The 17,368-nt window shown below is 39.9% G+C and overlaps 1 protein-coding gene across 1 annotated transcript in view; it reads left to right on the top strand.

The window, feature by feature from the left end:
* The window catches only part of ATP6AP1 (ATPase H+ transporting accessory protein 1), a 56,155-nt gene extending 39,529 nt beyond the window's left edge, over positions 1 to 16,626 (top strand). The window contains exons 7-10 of the mRNA XM_061372979.1: positions 671 to 912; positions 1,532 to 1,585; positions 12,362 to 12,599; positions 15,914 to 16,626. Coding sequence (XP_061228963.1) covers positions 671 to 912; positions 1,532 to 1,585; positions 12,362 to 12,599; positions 15,914 to 16,123 — 744 coding nt within the window. The 3' untranslated portion in view covers positions 16,124 to 16,626. The remainder of the gene's footprint in view (positions 1 to 670; positions 913 to 1,531; positions 1,586 to 12,361; positions 12,600 to 15,913) is intronic.
* The last annotated feature ends 742 nt before the right edge of the window (positions 16,627 to 17,368 follow it).

Genomic DNA, 17,368 nt, shown 5'->3' on the forward strand with positions numbered 1-17,368 from the left:
GTTGATATCAATAGGGCTGTTTTACCAACGATGCCCTGGGCACAGTTGTAAAAAAACATTACCTATTAAAGGGAATTCCTGGAAACCCCCTGAAAGCAAATGTGTATATGCAGTGAAGTCCCGTGGGAGTTCATCACACCAGCCAAACGAGCACTGATCTTTTTTCAGAAGACATCAGAAGAGCCTAAATGTAACACTGGTAGTTAAGCTGCTGCTTTCATGCCTGTTAAAGAGTACAAAAACTATTATTGTTACTAAGGGAAGACGGTTACTGAACTGGCAAGTTGAAGTTTTCTTGTGATTTTATTGCAGGAAAAAAAGTTAGTTTCTTTCATTACATTCTTCTGACAAAAAAAAAATAATCTTTAACCTGTTAGCACTAATACATACTGCTATCTTAATTCTGTGTTAACAACATGGGTTTACATTAATTTGCTTAATATCAGTGGTGCTTGTTTTCACATTATGGACACCTGACCATGGGAAACTAGGTTATCACCACTTTGTTAGCCTCCCTGTTGCCAATTAAGTAGACAGGCAATAATAAATATTGGGGTTGCTTTAGGATTTAAGAAAGGTGGGTGGTCATGGAGCAGAATGGTGAAAGTGTGTGGTCATTTGATATTATCTCTTACAAAGGAGATGAATTGTTAATGTGCTGTCATTTCAGATTCCTAGAAGAACTGTAGTAGTGGGGGAATTAAGACGACAATTAATGGCCACTGAGGAAGAAGACAGTTTATCATATTCTCCCCTGAATGTGACCACTGGGAATAATATATGCATCCTTTTTTACGCTAGTAATTTCAGCCTCAAAACCAGCAGTTCAGATTTTATAGATTTGACAAATGCAACATTTGTAGCACGTACTGTGGATACGTCTTCCTCTGAGTGCTCAGACACCAATACAACGTGAGTAGCACAAGAAATTTCATATCATAATACATGTGATTCTGAAAATTAATCAGAAATGTTGCATGTCAAGTTGATACTAATTTTAATTTTCTTCTTCCAAAGCATCCAAATTAAAAAAAAAAACAAACAACCAAAACAAAACTAAATTGGATATTCTTAGAAGAAAAATATGGAGTCAAGACCACTAAAATTGTTCAGATGCAGTCCCTTATTTTCACAGTTTTTCTCTTTTACAGTCCTTACTTCTTTGTTGGTTTTTATTGGTCCAAACATGTTTCCCTGTGCCTGATCTCTCAGTCACAGAAATTTCCACTGGCATTAGTGAGACCGTAATTTCATTGTAAAATTCCCTTGAAGGGAAATATTGCCAGTTACTGGGTAGTAATGCAGCTGGAAGTACATTAACGAAACATGATCTCTGTTTTCCTTTACTTTGAAGCACCTGCTCCTAGGTGAAAAAAAAACCCTTTAGAATTATTCTTCTGTGTACTGAACCTTTGCTATATGACTTTTGTAATTGCCTGTTGATTTAGAATATTCCCTCTGCTTGAAATGTCACAATGATCTAATTAAAGCTGACTACTGTAACATAAAAAAATCTGTTTCTTATACTTAGACTGTCATTAAAATATACAAGGCCAGTGAATAGAATCAGCAGCCTAGAGATAAGGTAAGTTATGATTTATTCTTAAATAGACCTTTGTGATGTACAAAGCCTGTTTGTAAATTAGGAGCAAACCAAGAAAAGCAGTTAAGTGAAAATTGCTTTGAAATTACAATTTGCTTTCTGTTCTGAAGAGTTACTATGCAGGAGAACAATAACACAATATTTATAGAGAGAATATATTAATATGCTCAGGTAAAGGTCTGAAAAAGTGGTGTAGGCAAACATATTTTAAGGTACTGGTATATGCATCATCCTGTTTTGCTAATAGAATGAGATAAAATTCTGTTTCAGGAAAATCTAACTGTGATTTGTAAACAGTTCTAGGGGCTGAAGTCTGCTTGCATGACCAGAGTATTTAGTCTGAATGGGGATTACCAGTGGACTCTGTCAGAGCTAGCTTGTGGCTAAGAAGGGGTGCAAAACCTCATAATTTTCCTGCCTCAGGGATGGTGACAAGACCATGTTTCTCCTAACATCAGAAGAGGGAAGAAGAGTTAGGGAATGGGAAGACTTGGGATAAAAAGATGAGTCAGCCTTTAACATAGCAGTGAACCTAGCAAGTGCACCAATAAACCATACCCTTAAGTGTCACATAGAATCATAGAATAGTTAGGGTTGGAAAGGACCTTAAGATCATCAAGTTCCAACTGCCCTGCCATGGACAGGGACACCTTGCTCTAAACCATATCACCCAAGGCCTCGTCCAACCTGGCCTTGAACACTGCCAGGGATGGAGCATTCACAACCTCCCTGGGCAACCTATTCCAGTGCCTCACCACCCTAACAGGAAAGAATTCCCTCCTTATAGCCAATCTAAACTTCCCCTGTTTAAGTTTTAACCCGTTACCCCTTGTCCTATCACTACAGTCCCTAATGAAGAGTCCATCCCCAGCATCCCTATAGGCCCCCTTCAGATACTCTACACATCTTTTAAATACCTCCAAGGATGGTGTCTCAACCATTTCCCTCGCAGCCTGTTCTAATGCTTGACAACCCTTTCTGTGAAGAAATTCTTCTTAATATCTATTCGAAACCTCCCCTGGAGCAACTTGAGGCAATTTCCTCTTGTCCTATTGCTCGTTAGGTGATAGAAGAGGCCAATACCCACTTGCTATAACCTCCTTTCAGGCAGCTGTAGAGAGCAATAAGGTCTCCTCTGAGCCTTCTTTTCTCCAGACTAAACAACCCTGGTTCCCTCAGCTGCTTCTCACAGGACTTGTGCTCTAGGACCTTCACCAGCTTTTTGCCCTTCTGTAGACATGCTCCAGCACCTCAATGTCTTTCTTGCTTTGGGGCCCCCAGCACAAGAAGGACATGGACCTGTTGGACCAAGTCCAGAGGAGGGCATGAAGATTTTCAGAGGTCTGGAGCACCTCTTCTATGAAGAAAGGCTAACAGAGTCGGGCTTGTTCAGCCTGGAGGAGAGAAGGCTCTGGGGAGACCTTAGAGCAGCTCCAGTGCCTAAAGGGGGCCTACAAGAAATCTGGAGAGGGGCTTTTTGCAAGGACATGTAGAAATAAGAAAAGAGGGAATGGCTTTAAACTGACAGAGAGTAGATTTAGGTTAGATACTAGGAAAAAATTATTCACTATGAGGGTGGTGAGATACTGGAACAGGTTTTCCAGAGAAGCTGTGGCTGCCCCATCCCTGGAAGTGTTCAAAGCCAGGTTGGATGTGGCTTTGAGCAACCTGGTCTAGTGGAAGGAGATTTAGAACTTGATGATTCTTAGGGTCTCTTCCAGCTCTGACCATTGTATAATTCTATGATTCTTGTAGTGAGGTGCCCAAAACAATTCAGTGTTTGAGGTTCAGCTTCACTGGTGCTGGGTACACGGGGACAATCCCTTCCCTAGTCCTGCTGGCCGCACTAACTCTGGTACAAGCCATGATACTGTTGGCCTTCTTGGCCACAGGCTGGCTCATGTTCAGCCACTGTTGACCAACACCCCTAGGTCCTTTTCTGCTAGAGATTTACAGCCACTCTTCTCCAAGCCTGTAGCATTGCATGGGGTTACTGGGGCCAAAGTGCAGGACCCACCACTGAGCCTTGCTGAACCTTATACCATTGGCCCCAGCCCATCGATCCAACCTGTCCAGATCCCTCTGCAGACCCTCCAGCAGATTGACACACCTGCCCGGTTTGGTGTTGTCTGCAAATATACTGTTGTCTTCAAATATACAAATCAACCCTTTGTCCAGATCATTGGTAAAGATATTTAACAGAACTGGCCCAAATATGCCACTTGTGACTGGTCACCAACTGGATTTTATCTCCATTCACCACCACTCTTTGAGAACTTGAAGCTGTTGCTCTCACTTGTGGATTCCAGCGATTGGGAAAATATCTGCTACTGTTTGAGAGCTACCATATAGCTGCTGGTCCACAATCCTCAGTTCTTTCCTCAGCAGCAGGAACAGCAGTTAAAATTATTTTCTTAAGCTCTGGCAAAAATAATGTGGCATGCTCTTGTCATTTAGCTACATCTGCTAATTGCTTAAATTTATTTGGGAAGAATTTGGGCCAGAAAACTTGCATTGAAGTAAATTTACGCATATAAGAGCACGAACTAGATGTTTGCTTGGGCAGAAGAAAGACAAATGACTTTTGCCATCTAAAAATACTTTTGACATCTTGAAAAAGAGAAATCAAAGTCCAAGGAAACCAAAGAGAGGAAGATTAAAGTAATAATGTAGGAGGTAATCAAAGCTTGAACAGCATTTTGATAGAAAAGAGGCATGTGACATCAAGCTGGTAAGCATGAAGAAATAGATACCATTACTTAAACTGAGATTGAAGGACAGTCTAGCTTTAGGTAAAAGGACCCCTGGAAGGACTTGGGTTGAAGAGAATTGGTGATGAGTTTGACACTGTAATTAGAGTGCATATAGACACTTTCAGTCATCATCGGAGACCATGATCTGTGTCAAAACCCAAACATGCTTTGTTATTTAACATCTCCCCTCCACACCATCTAGAACTCTGTGAAAGAACATAATATACAGATAAGATTGCTGTTAGTATAGTACTTTTACCTTCTTTTGACTGATGTATTTAGCTGTGTCTTTAGTGACAGAGTCAAGTGTTATTTTGTTTCAGTACTGTAAATTATCAAAGGGCATGCATTTCCCTGAACACCATGGGCAATTAAGGAAAAATTTTCCTTGGATTCTATTCAAAAAATACTATTCTCCGACCAAAACTCTCCCCAAATTGGGTCTTTGCTTTTACTCCAAGACACAAAATACCGCTTTCTCTGGTGCTGCCCTGGTGCTTCTGTCTATAGTCTGCCTCATTCTTGTACAGACAGACCACCAAAACAGTGCCCTGGATTCTTGTTCTGTATCTTTACTCATACTAGTGCAGGTCATAGCTGCTCTCCTGTAATCTGGTTGCTTTCTACCTTTGTCCTGAATGTGACCATTGTTAGCATAGTACCACGCTTTCTAGTAAAATTTCAGTTCCAAGAAAAAATCTCAATCAAAAAGCCCTTGAAAATCCTGTGGAACATGACACTGTGCTGCAAAACTAGCAATGGAATTAATAGATAGGTCTTAGAGGAGTTGTTTTATTTAAAGTAGTCAACAGGTCTTGCTTAACTATACAACAGGAAACTGCAGCCTTAGGATGCTCATACAGAAGCAAAATACTTTGGCGGTTGAAATATTTATCTTAGATTTTGATTGCTCCAGCAGGCATAATAAGATCAAATGTGATGTTAGTGCAGTGCCTGTGTATGGACTTAATGAGGGTTATTCAGACTTACGTTTAGTAGTTCGTATTCTAAAATCTTACTGTTTTAATTAATTATTGGAAGAAAACTTTAATGTGGTCATGAATCTGAGGTGCATCTGAAGAGAGAAATTTGAAGCAACTCTGCAGACACACTGCCTGTAAATTAAAAGAGAATATCAGCACAAAAGGTGAATGGTTCATGTTTTCTCCTATTCTGGAATGGGTTTTTTTACATCCTTTGAGCTTATTATAGTAAAGGCAGAAATACTTACAAAGTTTCTCTTGACTTGTGTCTACTTTAATACATTATAATTAAATACCAAAATTCATAAACAGCCCTTTGAAGCTGGGAAAAGAAACTCAGGCTCCACAATAGGTGAGACTTGAAAAGAGTGTAGATGAAGTTTTGATCACTCTCATGACCAGCAAGTAATTAAGGAAGCATAGTCTGGCTGTGTTTTGCAGGAGAATTTGTTTTACTCTGTTGGGTTAGGTGTGATCTAGTTTTTAATAGTCCCTCAGGGCACTTAGACACAAAAATACCTAAAGTGATTATCCTTATGTATGCACCAGGTGCTTAGCAATAAAAAATGGAAGAGGAAGAAGGTGGGGAGTGGCTTCCAGCAATCTTGGGCACCTACTATACATTGCCCTGCTTGTGGGAGGTGTTTGCTTCTGTATCGCTTTTTCCCCCCCTCTTTTCTTCACTTACTAAGCTGTCTTTATCTTGACCCATGAGTTTTGTCATTTTTTGATCTTTCTATTCTCCCTTCCCTCCCTGTTGCAATAGGGACTGAGCAAGCAGCTACATGGATGCTTGGCTGCTGGCTAGCACCAACCCATAACACCTCAGAAGCCCTTATGAAGAAAACTTGCAGCTAAAGACACGCCTTGTTATTTGTGCTGTTTTCTGTTGGATTATCTCTTGATTTAAGAGACAATTGCATCATTTTAGGCCTCTGTTAACTACCATAATACAATATTGCATGGTGTATCATGCAAATAATAAGATATACTCAACAGAAACAGAACAAACCAATGATCTCTTCAAGATTCAGGAACACTTTATTCACCTTGTTTATCTCAGCATGTCTATTGTCAAGAGCTTCTAAAATGCACAGAGATACATTGCAGCCTCTGTTTTCCCTTTCTGTTTCGCTTTGATTACATTTCTTGTTCAAGATGACTCCTTGGTAAGATTACAGTCTGCCTCAATAAACAGGACACAAGCAGGGCAAAGACATGGGAAGGAACAGATCTTTGACCCCTGCCTGCCTTTTTTTCCCTTAAAAGGCCATTTACTGAGGTGTAGGAGAGTGTCCCTTGAAGACAGAAAGTTACGCCAGAGAGGACCAAGCTTTAATAGCTTGCTGTGGTTTAAGCCCAGCTGGCAATCTACAATCACGCAGCTACTCACTCACTCCCCCTGCCTTCCTCACCCTGCTCCCGGAGGGATGGGGAGGAGAATTGAAAGAATGTAACTCCCACGGGTTGAGATAAGAACAGCCCAGTAACTAAGGTATAACACAAATCACTGCTGCTGACATCAATAATAATAATGATACGGGAAATAACAAGGGAAGAGAATACAACTGCTTACCACCTGCTAACCGATACGCAGCCTGACCCGAGCTGTGATCTGGCCCTTCCGGGCAACTGCCCCCAGTTTATATACTGGGCATGATGTGCTGTGGTATGGAATACCTCTTTGGCTAGTTTGGGTCAGGTGTCCTGTCTCTGCTTCCTCCTGGCTTCCCCTCCTCCCTGCCAGAGCATGAGGCTCAGAAAGTCCTTGGTCAGAGTAAATATTACTGGGCAACAACTAAAAACATCGGTGTTATCACCACTGTTCCCAAGCTGAAAGTAAAAAACACAGCTCTGCACCAGCTACTAAGAATGAGAAAAATTACTGCTACTGCTGAACCCAGGACATAGCTCAATTTATTAATCAGTAAAAGAGGATCTAAATTCCAGAGCATGAGCTGGATCCACAGCCTGCCTTTACCACCATGTCATGATTTAAGGTGGCAACGAAGTACCATGCAGCTGCTCCCTCACTCCCCCTGCCCCTGTGGTGAGATGGAGGGGAGAATGAGAAAGTGGCAAAACCAGTGGGTTGAGATAAGAACAGTCTAGTAACTGGAATAAAATAATAACAATATAACAACAATAATAATAATTAGTAGTAGCAACAAAAAGGATCTGGAGAGAGAGAGAGGAATAAAATCCTAGGGGAAAAAGAAAGAATGTTGCACAGTACAGCTGCTAACCACCACTAACAGACCACTGCTAACAGACCACTGCCCAGCTTGACCTCAGCAGTAATGGGTCCCTTATGTGTGACTCTCACCCGGTTTATATACTGGGAATGATGTGCTGTGGTATGGAATACCCCTTTGGCTGGTTTGGTGTCCTGTCTCTGCTCCCTCCTGGCTTCTTGTGCCCCTCCTCACTTGGCAGAGCAGAAGAGACTGAAAAGTCCTTGGTATTTGCCCTGAAAAGGTAAGTGCTACTTAGCAACAATTCAAGCATTGGCGTGTTATCAGCATTATTCTCACACTAAATCAAAAACAAAGCTCTGTACCAGCTACTAGGATGAAAATTAACTCTATCCCAGCTGAAACGAGGACACACCACTAGTCTACCACTTTGTGGTAGTCATATCCCGCCTCCTGCTAGCATGTCTCATGCAAAGAGCTGCCATGTCCTTCTCCCTCTTTCTAGCAAGAACATCAGTCCCGTTCATCCTCCTGCACTTGCCACTGAGAGGTGAGCTGTTAGGGAGTGGTTGTGCAGTGGTTCTGATTGTGCTAGTTTTATAAAAACGAGCTACTGCCACAGCAGGGAGCAGTGGGCAGTAGTTTTTGCTGGAAGAGGCATGTTAGTTCTCTCAGCAGCTGATGACATCCAAATGTTCAAGCACCTGTCTGTCATCTTCTCTGGCAAAAAGTGTCAAAGTGAATGGAAATGCAGAGCATTAGTATTTAACCCACTTATACTGATAAGTACTTGACTGTTGTTGCTTATAACATGTACAGAATAGAACTGATTAAAAAAAACCAACGTTTTAAAGTCTTTTACCCAACGGTGGTGTTTCTCTTTGACACAGTAGTAATTCCTGCTAGTTTCTTTTCTTGAAATATTTCTCTTTGTAATGAATAGGTGCATAAGATGGTGATCAGTAACAGGTGGGAGTTAGAGCTCATATGGCTACCTGGCACAAAAGGATGTTTAATATGAATACAGCATTTCCCATAAAAGCCAAGGCATTTTCAATTCTGCAGATAAAATCTTTGTTAACTCTCCTCCCTTTGTCATGCATTTGCTATATTGTGCTCACTCTAGTTGCTATCTACTCATCTAAGAAAATATTAAACTAAATGAAGTAATTCTATTGCTTTTTGTTGTTTGAATGGCTTTGTTATCATTTACTGAATTATAGTTGTACTGGTTAGGAATGTGCTTGTTGGAGGCTGTTCACTCTCAGTTGTTTGGAAAAATGCTAAGGATAAAAGCCTGTGTTATTAAGTTAAGCATGCTCAACTAGTTCACTAATTAGAATGCTAATCCTCATAAAACTGCAAGTAACATAAAATTTTAGTCTCTGTTGCAATATGAAGAGAAAGTGTTCTCAGTATATGGATTTCATCAGGTCCAGTGCACAAGTCCATGGGACCTGATAAAATCCATCCGTGGGTCCTGAAGGAGCTGGCAAATGAGGTTGCTAAGACACTGGCCATCATATTTGAAAAATCATGGCACTCAGGTGAAGTTTCCAAGGACTGGAAAAAGGGAAATATAGCCCCCATTTTCAAGAAGGGGAAAATGGATGACCCGGGGAATTACAGACCAGTCAGTCTCACCTCTGTGCCTGGCAAAATCTTGGAGCAGATTCTCCTGGAAGCCATGCTAAGGCACATGACAAACAACAAGGTGCTTGGTGACAGCCAGCATGGCTTCTCTAAGGGGGAATCCTGCCTGACCAATTTGGTGGCCTTCTACGATGGGGCTACATAATTGATGGACAGGGGTAGAGCAGTTGATGTCATCTACCTGGACTTGCGCAAAGCATTCGACACTGTCCCACACGTCATCCTTGTCTCTAAATTGGAGAGACATCAACTTGATGGATGGACCACTCGGTGGATAAAGAACTGGCTGGAGGGCTGCACACAAAGAGTTGTGGTCAGTGGCTCAATGTCCGGCTGGAGACCAGTAATGAGTGGTGTCCCTCAGGTATCGGTGTTGGGACCGGTCTTGTTCAACATCTTTGTTGCTGACATGGACAGTGGGATTGAGTGCGCCCTCAGTAAGTTTGCCAATGACACCAAGCTGTGTGGTTCGTTTGATACGCTGGAGGGAAGGAATGCCATCCAGAGGGACCTTGACATGCTTGTGAGGTGGGCTGATGCCAACCTCATGAACTTTAACCATGACAAGTACAGGGTCCTACACCTGGGTAGGAGCAATCCCAGACACAGCTACAGGCTGGGCAGAGAAGAGATTGAGAGCAGCCCTGTGGAGAAGGACTTGGGTGTGCTGGTCGATGAGAAAATGAACATGAGCCGGCTTCAGTGTGTGCTTGCAGCCCAGAAAGCCAACTGTATCCTGGGCTGCATCAAAAGGAGCATGACCAGCAGGTCGAAGGAGGTGATCCTGCCCCTTTATTCTGCTCTCAGGAGACCTCACCTGGAGTATTGTGTGCAGTTCTGATGTCCTCAACATAAAAAGGACATGGAACTGTTGAAACAAGTCCAGAGGAGGGCCACAAGAACAATCAGGGGACTGGAGCACCTCTCGTATGAAGACAGGCTGAGAAAGTTGGGACTGTTCAGCCTGGAGAAGAGAAGGCTGAGTGGAGACCTCATAGCAGCCTTCCAGTATCTGAAGGGGGCATATAGGGATGCTGGGGAGGGACTCTTCATTAGGGACTGTAGTGATAGGACAATGGGTTACAACTTATACAGCTTATACAGGGGACAATGGGTTACAACTTATACAGGGGAAGTTTAGATTGGATATAAGGAAGAAATTCTTTCCTGTTAGGATGGTGAGGCACTGGAATGGGTTGCCCAAGGAAGTTGTGAATGCTCCATCCCTGGCAGTGTTCAAGGCCATGTTGGACAGAGCCTTGGGTGACATGGTTTCATGTGAGGTGTACCTGCCCATGGCAGGGGGGGCTGGCACTAGATGATCTTAAGGTCCTTTCCAATCCAAACTATTCTGTGATTCTGTGGCAGTCACTTTGGATTGTACTCACATACATAACCTTATAAAACTTGTTTGTTCATATGGTAAGTCTCTGAAAAATTTCCTTTTTTGCCACTTTTCTTATCTGCTCAGCAAAAGTACAGAGCACACCCAGCATCTGTGGTTGGTGCAAACATTTAAGTCAACTTTTCTGTGCTTATAACTGGCCTTCAGCTACTATCTGCAGCACTGTACTGAGACATGATGGAAATTCTGTTCAGATTGGGCTCTATATCAGATGCCTTTCTTTTAGGAATTAACGTTTAAGTTAATGGGTGTTTTAATTTTGTGGCTTTTTCACTATAGTGAAATATTTTCCATAAATATTTGTGAATGTGTTTTAGATGAAATGGAAATGTTTTTTTCATTTCCACTGATGCTGAATGTTTCACTTTCAGCTGAATGTTGTATGGAAAGAGCTGTTTAGGCTTAAAGTGCAAGGAATGCAATAAAGCAAAACATCCTTTTCTCACCTGAATGACACGTTGAGTTCTAGGATTCCTTTTAAGCATTTTGAAGTCCTTGAGGATTCGAAAGTCCTATGAATCAGAAGTTCCTTAGACCATTGTGTTGAATTTAGGCTCTATGTTGTGCTACTGAAAGCAACTGATTTTAACAAGTAAGCAATATTCTACAACAGAGAATATTCTCTATACATATGTGCCCTCCAGACCAGAAAATATTCTATATTGTGTTATATTTACAGATGAGTGCTTGTCAAACCTGTCATAGTTTCATCTAGGCATTATCCCAAATTTTAAAATCCGTATAGAGTGTATTTTGCATTGTGCATAAGCACAATAATTCATTTTGTAGCAAGCCTCTTTTATTGCTAAAAGATTCCTTTTCTAAATTCTTTGTGGTTATCAATAAACAAAAATAAAAAATCTTCCACAATACATTCATAGACCAAGTAAGGTTAAAGTATTAGCCAGCATACAATAAGGAGGAAAGTTTATCCTATCCTTATGAGATAACTTGAATAGTTAAAAGTAACTGGGTAAAAAGTGGTAAAGACCAGGATATAGTCCTGATCTGCAAAGGACTGGAATGTGTTTCCGGATGTTCTCAATTATTTCTGTTTCAGAACATTTATTTGGGAGGTATTCAGACTGCAATGGTAGTAACATATATATAAAACCCATTATTATAAACTACTGGAAACAGCTGCAATACCACATGTAGACAGACCTTTTCACAATGAGAAAATAGTTATTTGTGCCTTACCCACTACGAGCTGGGAGACTAGAGCTGATGACCTCTCCCTACTGTCCAGTGAGAGAAAACTGTCTTCCCCTGCAAATTCAGACGTTTGCGAAGGAAATTGCCATTTAGGCATCTGAGCCAAGGAAGAATTGCAATGATAAATCAGACTGGTTATCATGCCTGCACCTATCATAAAAGCAATTTTCAGAAAACCTCATAAAATGTTTATTGAGAGCCACTGCAGGCCGACTGACAGTCTCTCAGGTTCTGCTCCACTGATTATAAACTGTTGGTAACTGCTGAAATACTGCTCTGGAAAAGGCCCTTGAATGAAATTGCATTTGCTTCTTGCCTGCCACAGCTATGAAAAGCTGTGCTTGTGAGATGAAACTGTAAGTAGTAAAAGCATATTCACAGAATCTCTTCATTTATGAACAATCCTAATGACATGGGAGGCCAAGCTAAGATACCGTGATGTTTGCAGCTAGCAATAGTGAACTTTTATCTACCACTGGTACTTTATCAAATGAATACTAACTTTTTCCTTCTGTCATTTTGACTTCTTTTTTCTCCCTATGTTTTCTTTGTAGGTTTTTAATGACCAACAAGTTCTATGAAGGCTCAGCTAGAAACTGGTCTACTTTAGATTCAGTTGAGGTTGTACAAGATGGAGAAGAGTTCGCTAAATTTAGTGTTTCTGTCATCTCTGCTCCTGCAGAGTATTCATCTCATTGTCAGCTGGTGGGAACAAGCAATCTTTATCCTGCAAGGCTTATTCCATCCAACGATGAGACAAAAAACTGGGATGTTTTCATTTCCAGGTTGCAAGTGAGTACACATTGCCATTTCAGAGATGATTTCAAGAACTATTACTTGCTATTGTAGGTGCTGAACAGCAAACATTCATAATGCCTTTACTTTCATTTCAGCTTGAGGGAAAATGTAAAAGAGAATTTGTTCCCCCTAGGTGATCCATTCAATCAAGGGGTAAAAGGATGCCAGTTGCTGAACAATAACAACATGAAAGCACAGTTTTGAAAAACAAAAAACAATGATGTAGTCCACAGAAAAGAAAAACCAATAAAACCAAATGTACTTAATCAGGCAAAGAATGACTAAGTCCACATGCCTGTTTAATAAGTTGGGCTGCTATGGGAAATGTGGGCCTCCTACGTGAGTTGCTTTTTGATTCTTACTTTGTTTTTATTTGAATTCTTTGCACTTTGTTTACCTAGGAAACTACAGCTTAGTGTAGAGGGACATGGTACCTGCACAGTGAAGCCTTGCACAGCTTGTCCCAAGGCAAGGCTGAACTAATACATCCTTTCACTTTAGTTGTGGAGCTATATATGTCACTACCACCTAAAGAACTTCTGTGGGATGCTGTCTAAGACTGCCTATAGCCTTGGATGTCACCACTCATATATGTACACTACCAAAACTGCCCCGGTTCTCGTGCAGTTTTTTGTTGGTCGCGTTGTAACAGGAATGGTTGTTCTGCCATTATACCTTTTATCCTTCTGAGGATCTCAGAATCACCTATGGACTGAAAGAGAAGGCTGCCACCAAAAGCACTGCTTTTCTTTAGTATGTGTCATAGTGGTTTAGGGTGCACTTTGTTGCTAAGAAAAACTGGCAAAACCTTTCAAATCAAGAATATTATGATTCTTTATGGCTAAAATATTTCTAAGTTCAAAAAACAGATGTTCGGTGTACACAAGAGCCATGAAAACAACAGATTTTACTTGAAGGCTTTGTCAAAGCTCAAACGATGAAAGAACTCCATTCAAAAAATATTAAAAAAATTAACAGGAAATGCAGACCAGTGTAACCATGACAAATGGTGCTGCTCCAAGCACTAAAATTAAAACTTCCGCAGTACAGGAGTCTCTGTCCAAAAGGCTTTTACATTCATAAAAACTAGAGAATCACATGTAAGTATTTTTAGCTTTTCTATAGATAGAAATGCTGCTGGAAGTCACATTTTTATCTCCCACCTGGAAACTAACACCCCCACAGAAATGATAAAGCTTCAGAAAAACAATAGGAGAACCCTGCATACATTTCATCTCATGCCTAGAAGTAGACAGAGCATTTTAAGAATGTACAATTAAAGCTTTCACCTCGAAGGTTTGGTGAGCATAATACTGCTTCAGAAAACCCCCAATAAAATCACAATAGGATTGATATAATAAAATTCAGTATTTCTGCCTCTAAATCAGAAGTGATAAAACCTTTCTAAACCAAATATATCTGCTAAGTGCTTCAGAGGGTTCTTGTAAATGTCATAACAAGTGTGTATTGTTTTCCAGAATTTCAATCAGTTCTTTCACTATAAATGACATAAATCAACACCTGCTTCCTGATTTTATTCTAACTAAGTCTTTCAGACCACACTTCATGACTCCTATTCACATTCTCACTGTTGTTAAAGTGGTGGCTTAACAAGCAAAGGCTTTGGTAATCACCTGTATTCTCTAAAACTATGCAAACAGTTATCCAATCCAAAAGCTTATTTTCTCTAATCCTGCTTTAATCATAAGTCTGACTGCCTATAGTGAAAACAGGCAGTCTTTGCAAGTTAGCTACCATAACCTGACTTGGAAAGGTTCTTCTAAAAGGCCCAGAGACGTTTTGAACTGCTAAAATTGTCTTCACCTCCACAGTACCAAAATAGCCCTTAGTTCTCCATACAAGAATAGTTCTTTTAATCAACATTCTGGAAAGTATAGACATTGCTCTTAACACACATATTATGTACACATTAACTTTAGGTGCTTGGGCCATGAATGAACTGAAACCCAGAGTGCTTACTGGTGCAGCATGGTATGCAAGCCACAAACTAGGTTCTTCAGTGTTTGTACCAACACGTTTCCTAGGAAGTAAAACCTCTTTTATTAGCATGTCAAGCATAGGGTAATCATGGAGTTGGAAAAGTAGAAATCCATGACCTTCTACTTCCTTGCTTACTACCTGGTGGGGGAAGTGATTTAAATAAAAGAATCACTTTATTATATGATTCTAAGATATTTTATAAAAAATAGTCAGTTTTAAGGTCTTGTTTCTTTACTGGTGGATTTATGATATTTGGTGCTTTCCTTAGACACACATTTCAAATAATCTGTAAATGCAGAAGAAACCCAGTCTTCTTTTTTTTTTATATACATAAAATTATTTAAGAAAGTTTAGTTCTTTCCTTTTGTCATTTGCTTTCATCAGTTAGATTCCCTTTCTTCTTCCCTTCAAATCCCAAGGAATTGTTGCCTGTTGTGTAGAGGGGCGCATGTCTTGCCTTTCTTCATAATTTTTCTAATGCTTTGACTGGATTTATGAAATTTTTTGGAAGGATAATGGTCTCAAAGGCATTTTGTTTGCTGATACTTCTTAAGAAAGTGATGGCTAAGCAGAACAGATCCTCAAATTAGTTCATTTTTCTGAGGAAAGTAATGTGGTTGGAGCTCAGTCAGTGGCAGACCTCAAAAATCCAGTCAAAGGAGAGATATTGCAGATTTTTCTAACTGCTGGAAAAGCTTCTGTGGGTTTCATATGTTAATAGACAAACAGATCCCACACTTCAGTAAAACAAGTCCTCTCTCCTGTTTTCAAGTCTCTGATGTCTTAAGGAGGGGGGAAGAAAGGTTTCACAACTGTTTGAACTTTCACCAAAACTCAACCCAAAAGGTCATCTTCATTAGATGCATTTTAAAGCAGGTTTCAGGAGTTCATCTTGTCAAGGAGTTAATAGGTAAAAAACTCAGGGGATTTCAATAAATCTTAAGCTCTCAGGGTTGGTGGCTTAACTCTTATGCCTTTGAGACCTTTGAGTTTCCTGGTTCTTAAATGGTCATTGAGCAATACTGACCACATGTCCCCTTTGGGACTTTGCCTAAAAGTAGCACACATTTCTGAAGTGGGAAACCTTCTTGCAAACAAATGAATTCTGCACCTTTACGTTTCCTGGGTGAAAAGGGGGGGTCTGGAAAATTGTTATGGAGGGGACTTGGTTCTCACTCTTTTTAAGTGAGTAGAGTGTGAATGGTGATTAACAGGTGGTTTTTTTTGTAACTACTATATGTATCCTGAAAATAAGGCCTACTCTCCATGCTTAATTGCAGTAATCTCTCTACCTTTCTTCATTTCAGATTCAAGGCTTCAACATTAAAAACAACCAGTTTTCCTACGCAAGTGACTGTACAGGTTTCTTCACTCCTGGGATCTGGATGGGCTTGGTGACATCTATAGTTTTATTGTGGATCCTGGCATATGGAATCCATATGATCATGCAGCTCACAACAAACAGCAGATTTGATGATCCCAAAGGTCCATCTCTGTCAGTTCCTCAGACAGAATAGCCATGCTTAATGCTGTTATGGCTTTTTCTGATCTGATATTTATGATTTTTATAACCTTTCTCCTTCATAATATGTGTAACCTAAAAAGATAGCATAGCAGAAAGAGATAATTACGCTACATATAAAAAGGATCCTTATGCATGGCAATAATAATAATTCTACTTGTTATTACCATAATTTATTAACAACTATCTGTGTTAAGGATCTGAGGCGAGGCTGCAGGGGTCATTAGTCTATCTGGCTATTAGACTGTTACAAACTGCCTTCAGATTAACTATTATTGACAAAGAAAGAATATCACAACAGAGATAAATGGTAAGGATATATCACTTATGTGATAGGAAATTATATATTGAAACTACTGGTCTCTCTAAAGCCTCTTTAGTAAGGATGTCATGTTGATGCTGCATCTTAAGAAGGCTGAACTATGTCTTGTCATTTTTTTCTCTTGATAAACAATTCAGGAATGTACAGAACTAATAAAGTATAAGCCACTACATAAATAGTCTTGAAAAGTGTTTTCAAAATACATACCTTTATCCAGATGTGGTATCACAAATGAGTGTGTGTAGATTAAGGTTTTGGTTCCTTCTAATGTTATCTTCTGCCTGTGCAGATTACATTGAGTAACACTAACTCATGTATTCAATTTAGCCATGGACAGTTGATGGAGTTACTCATCAAGACAGGTCCTTGTCCAGTCTGGTCACAAAATTGTATTTGGTGTTATGTCAATGAATGCCAGTTTTCAAGCTCAGAACCAAGTATGATTTAACATGGCAGCACAGACAGCATCTCAACAGAGATAGGATGATTTTCTTAGCATCCCTCCTTTTATAGGTATCTTTGGAGTAGTTACAAAGTTTACATAAAAAAGCAAACCAAACCAAATATATAAAGTCACCAGAAGCACTATGCTAATGTGCTTTTTAAGTCTGAGGATGTTTATGGTTAACTCAATGATTCTAGTAGGCTAAACACCATTCAGAGTGTGCTGGATTCTGCTGTAATTAATAAAGACACTACCTCTCATGGGCAATCTGACTATAGAAAGAGTTATTAAATGCTATGGAAAAATAGGAAACAGTAAAAGAGCAATAGTAAAATGGTAAAAATAACATTTTCAATCTTTCTTCTGCAATATTCTGTTAAAACTATACATGCTCTATTAGTAAAGAAAAAAAGATATCATTTTGACAAAATTACATTTGTCTGAGAAAAATTCTGTCTTTTCTGATCTTGATC

This window comes from Neopsephotus bourkii, unplaced genomic scaffold, assembly GCF_033783945.1.
Source record: "Neopsephotus bourkii isolate Nb327-2 ecotype Australia unplaced genomic scaffold, CSIRO-AGI_Nbou_v1 NB_1624, whole genome shotgun sequence".
In the NCBI taxonomy this organism is placed as follows: Eukaryota; Metazoa; Chordata; class Aves; order Psittaciformes; family Psittacidae; genus Neopsephotus; species Neopsephotus bourkii.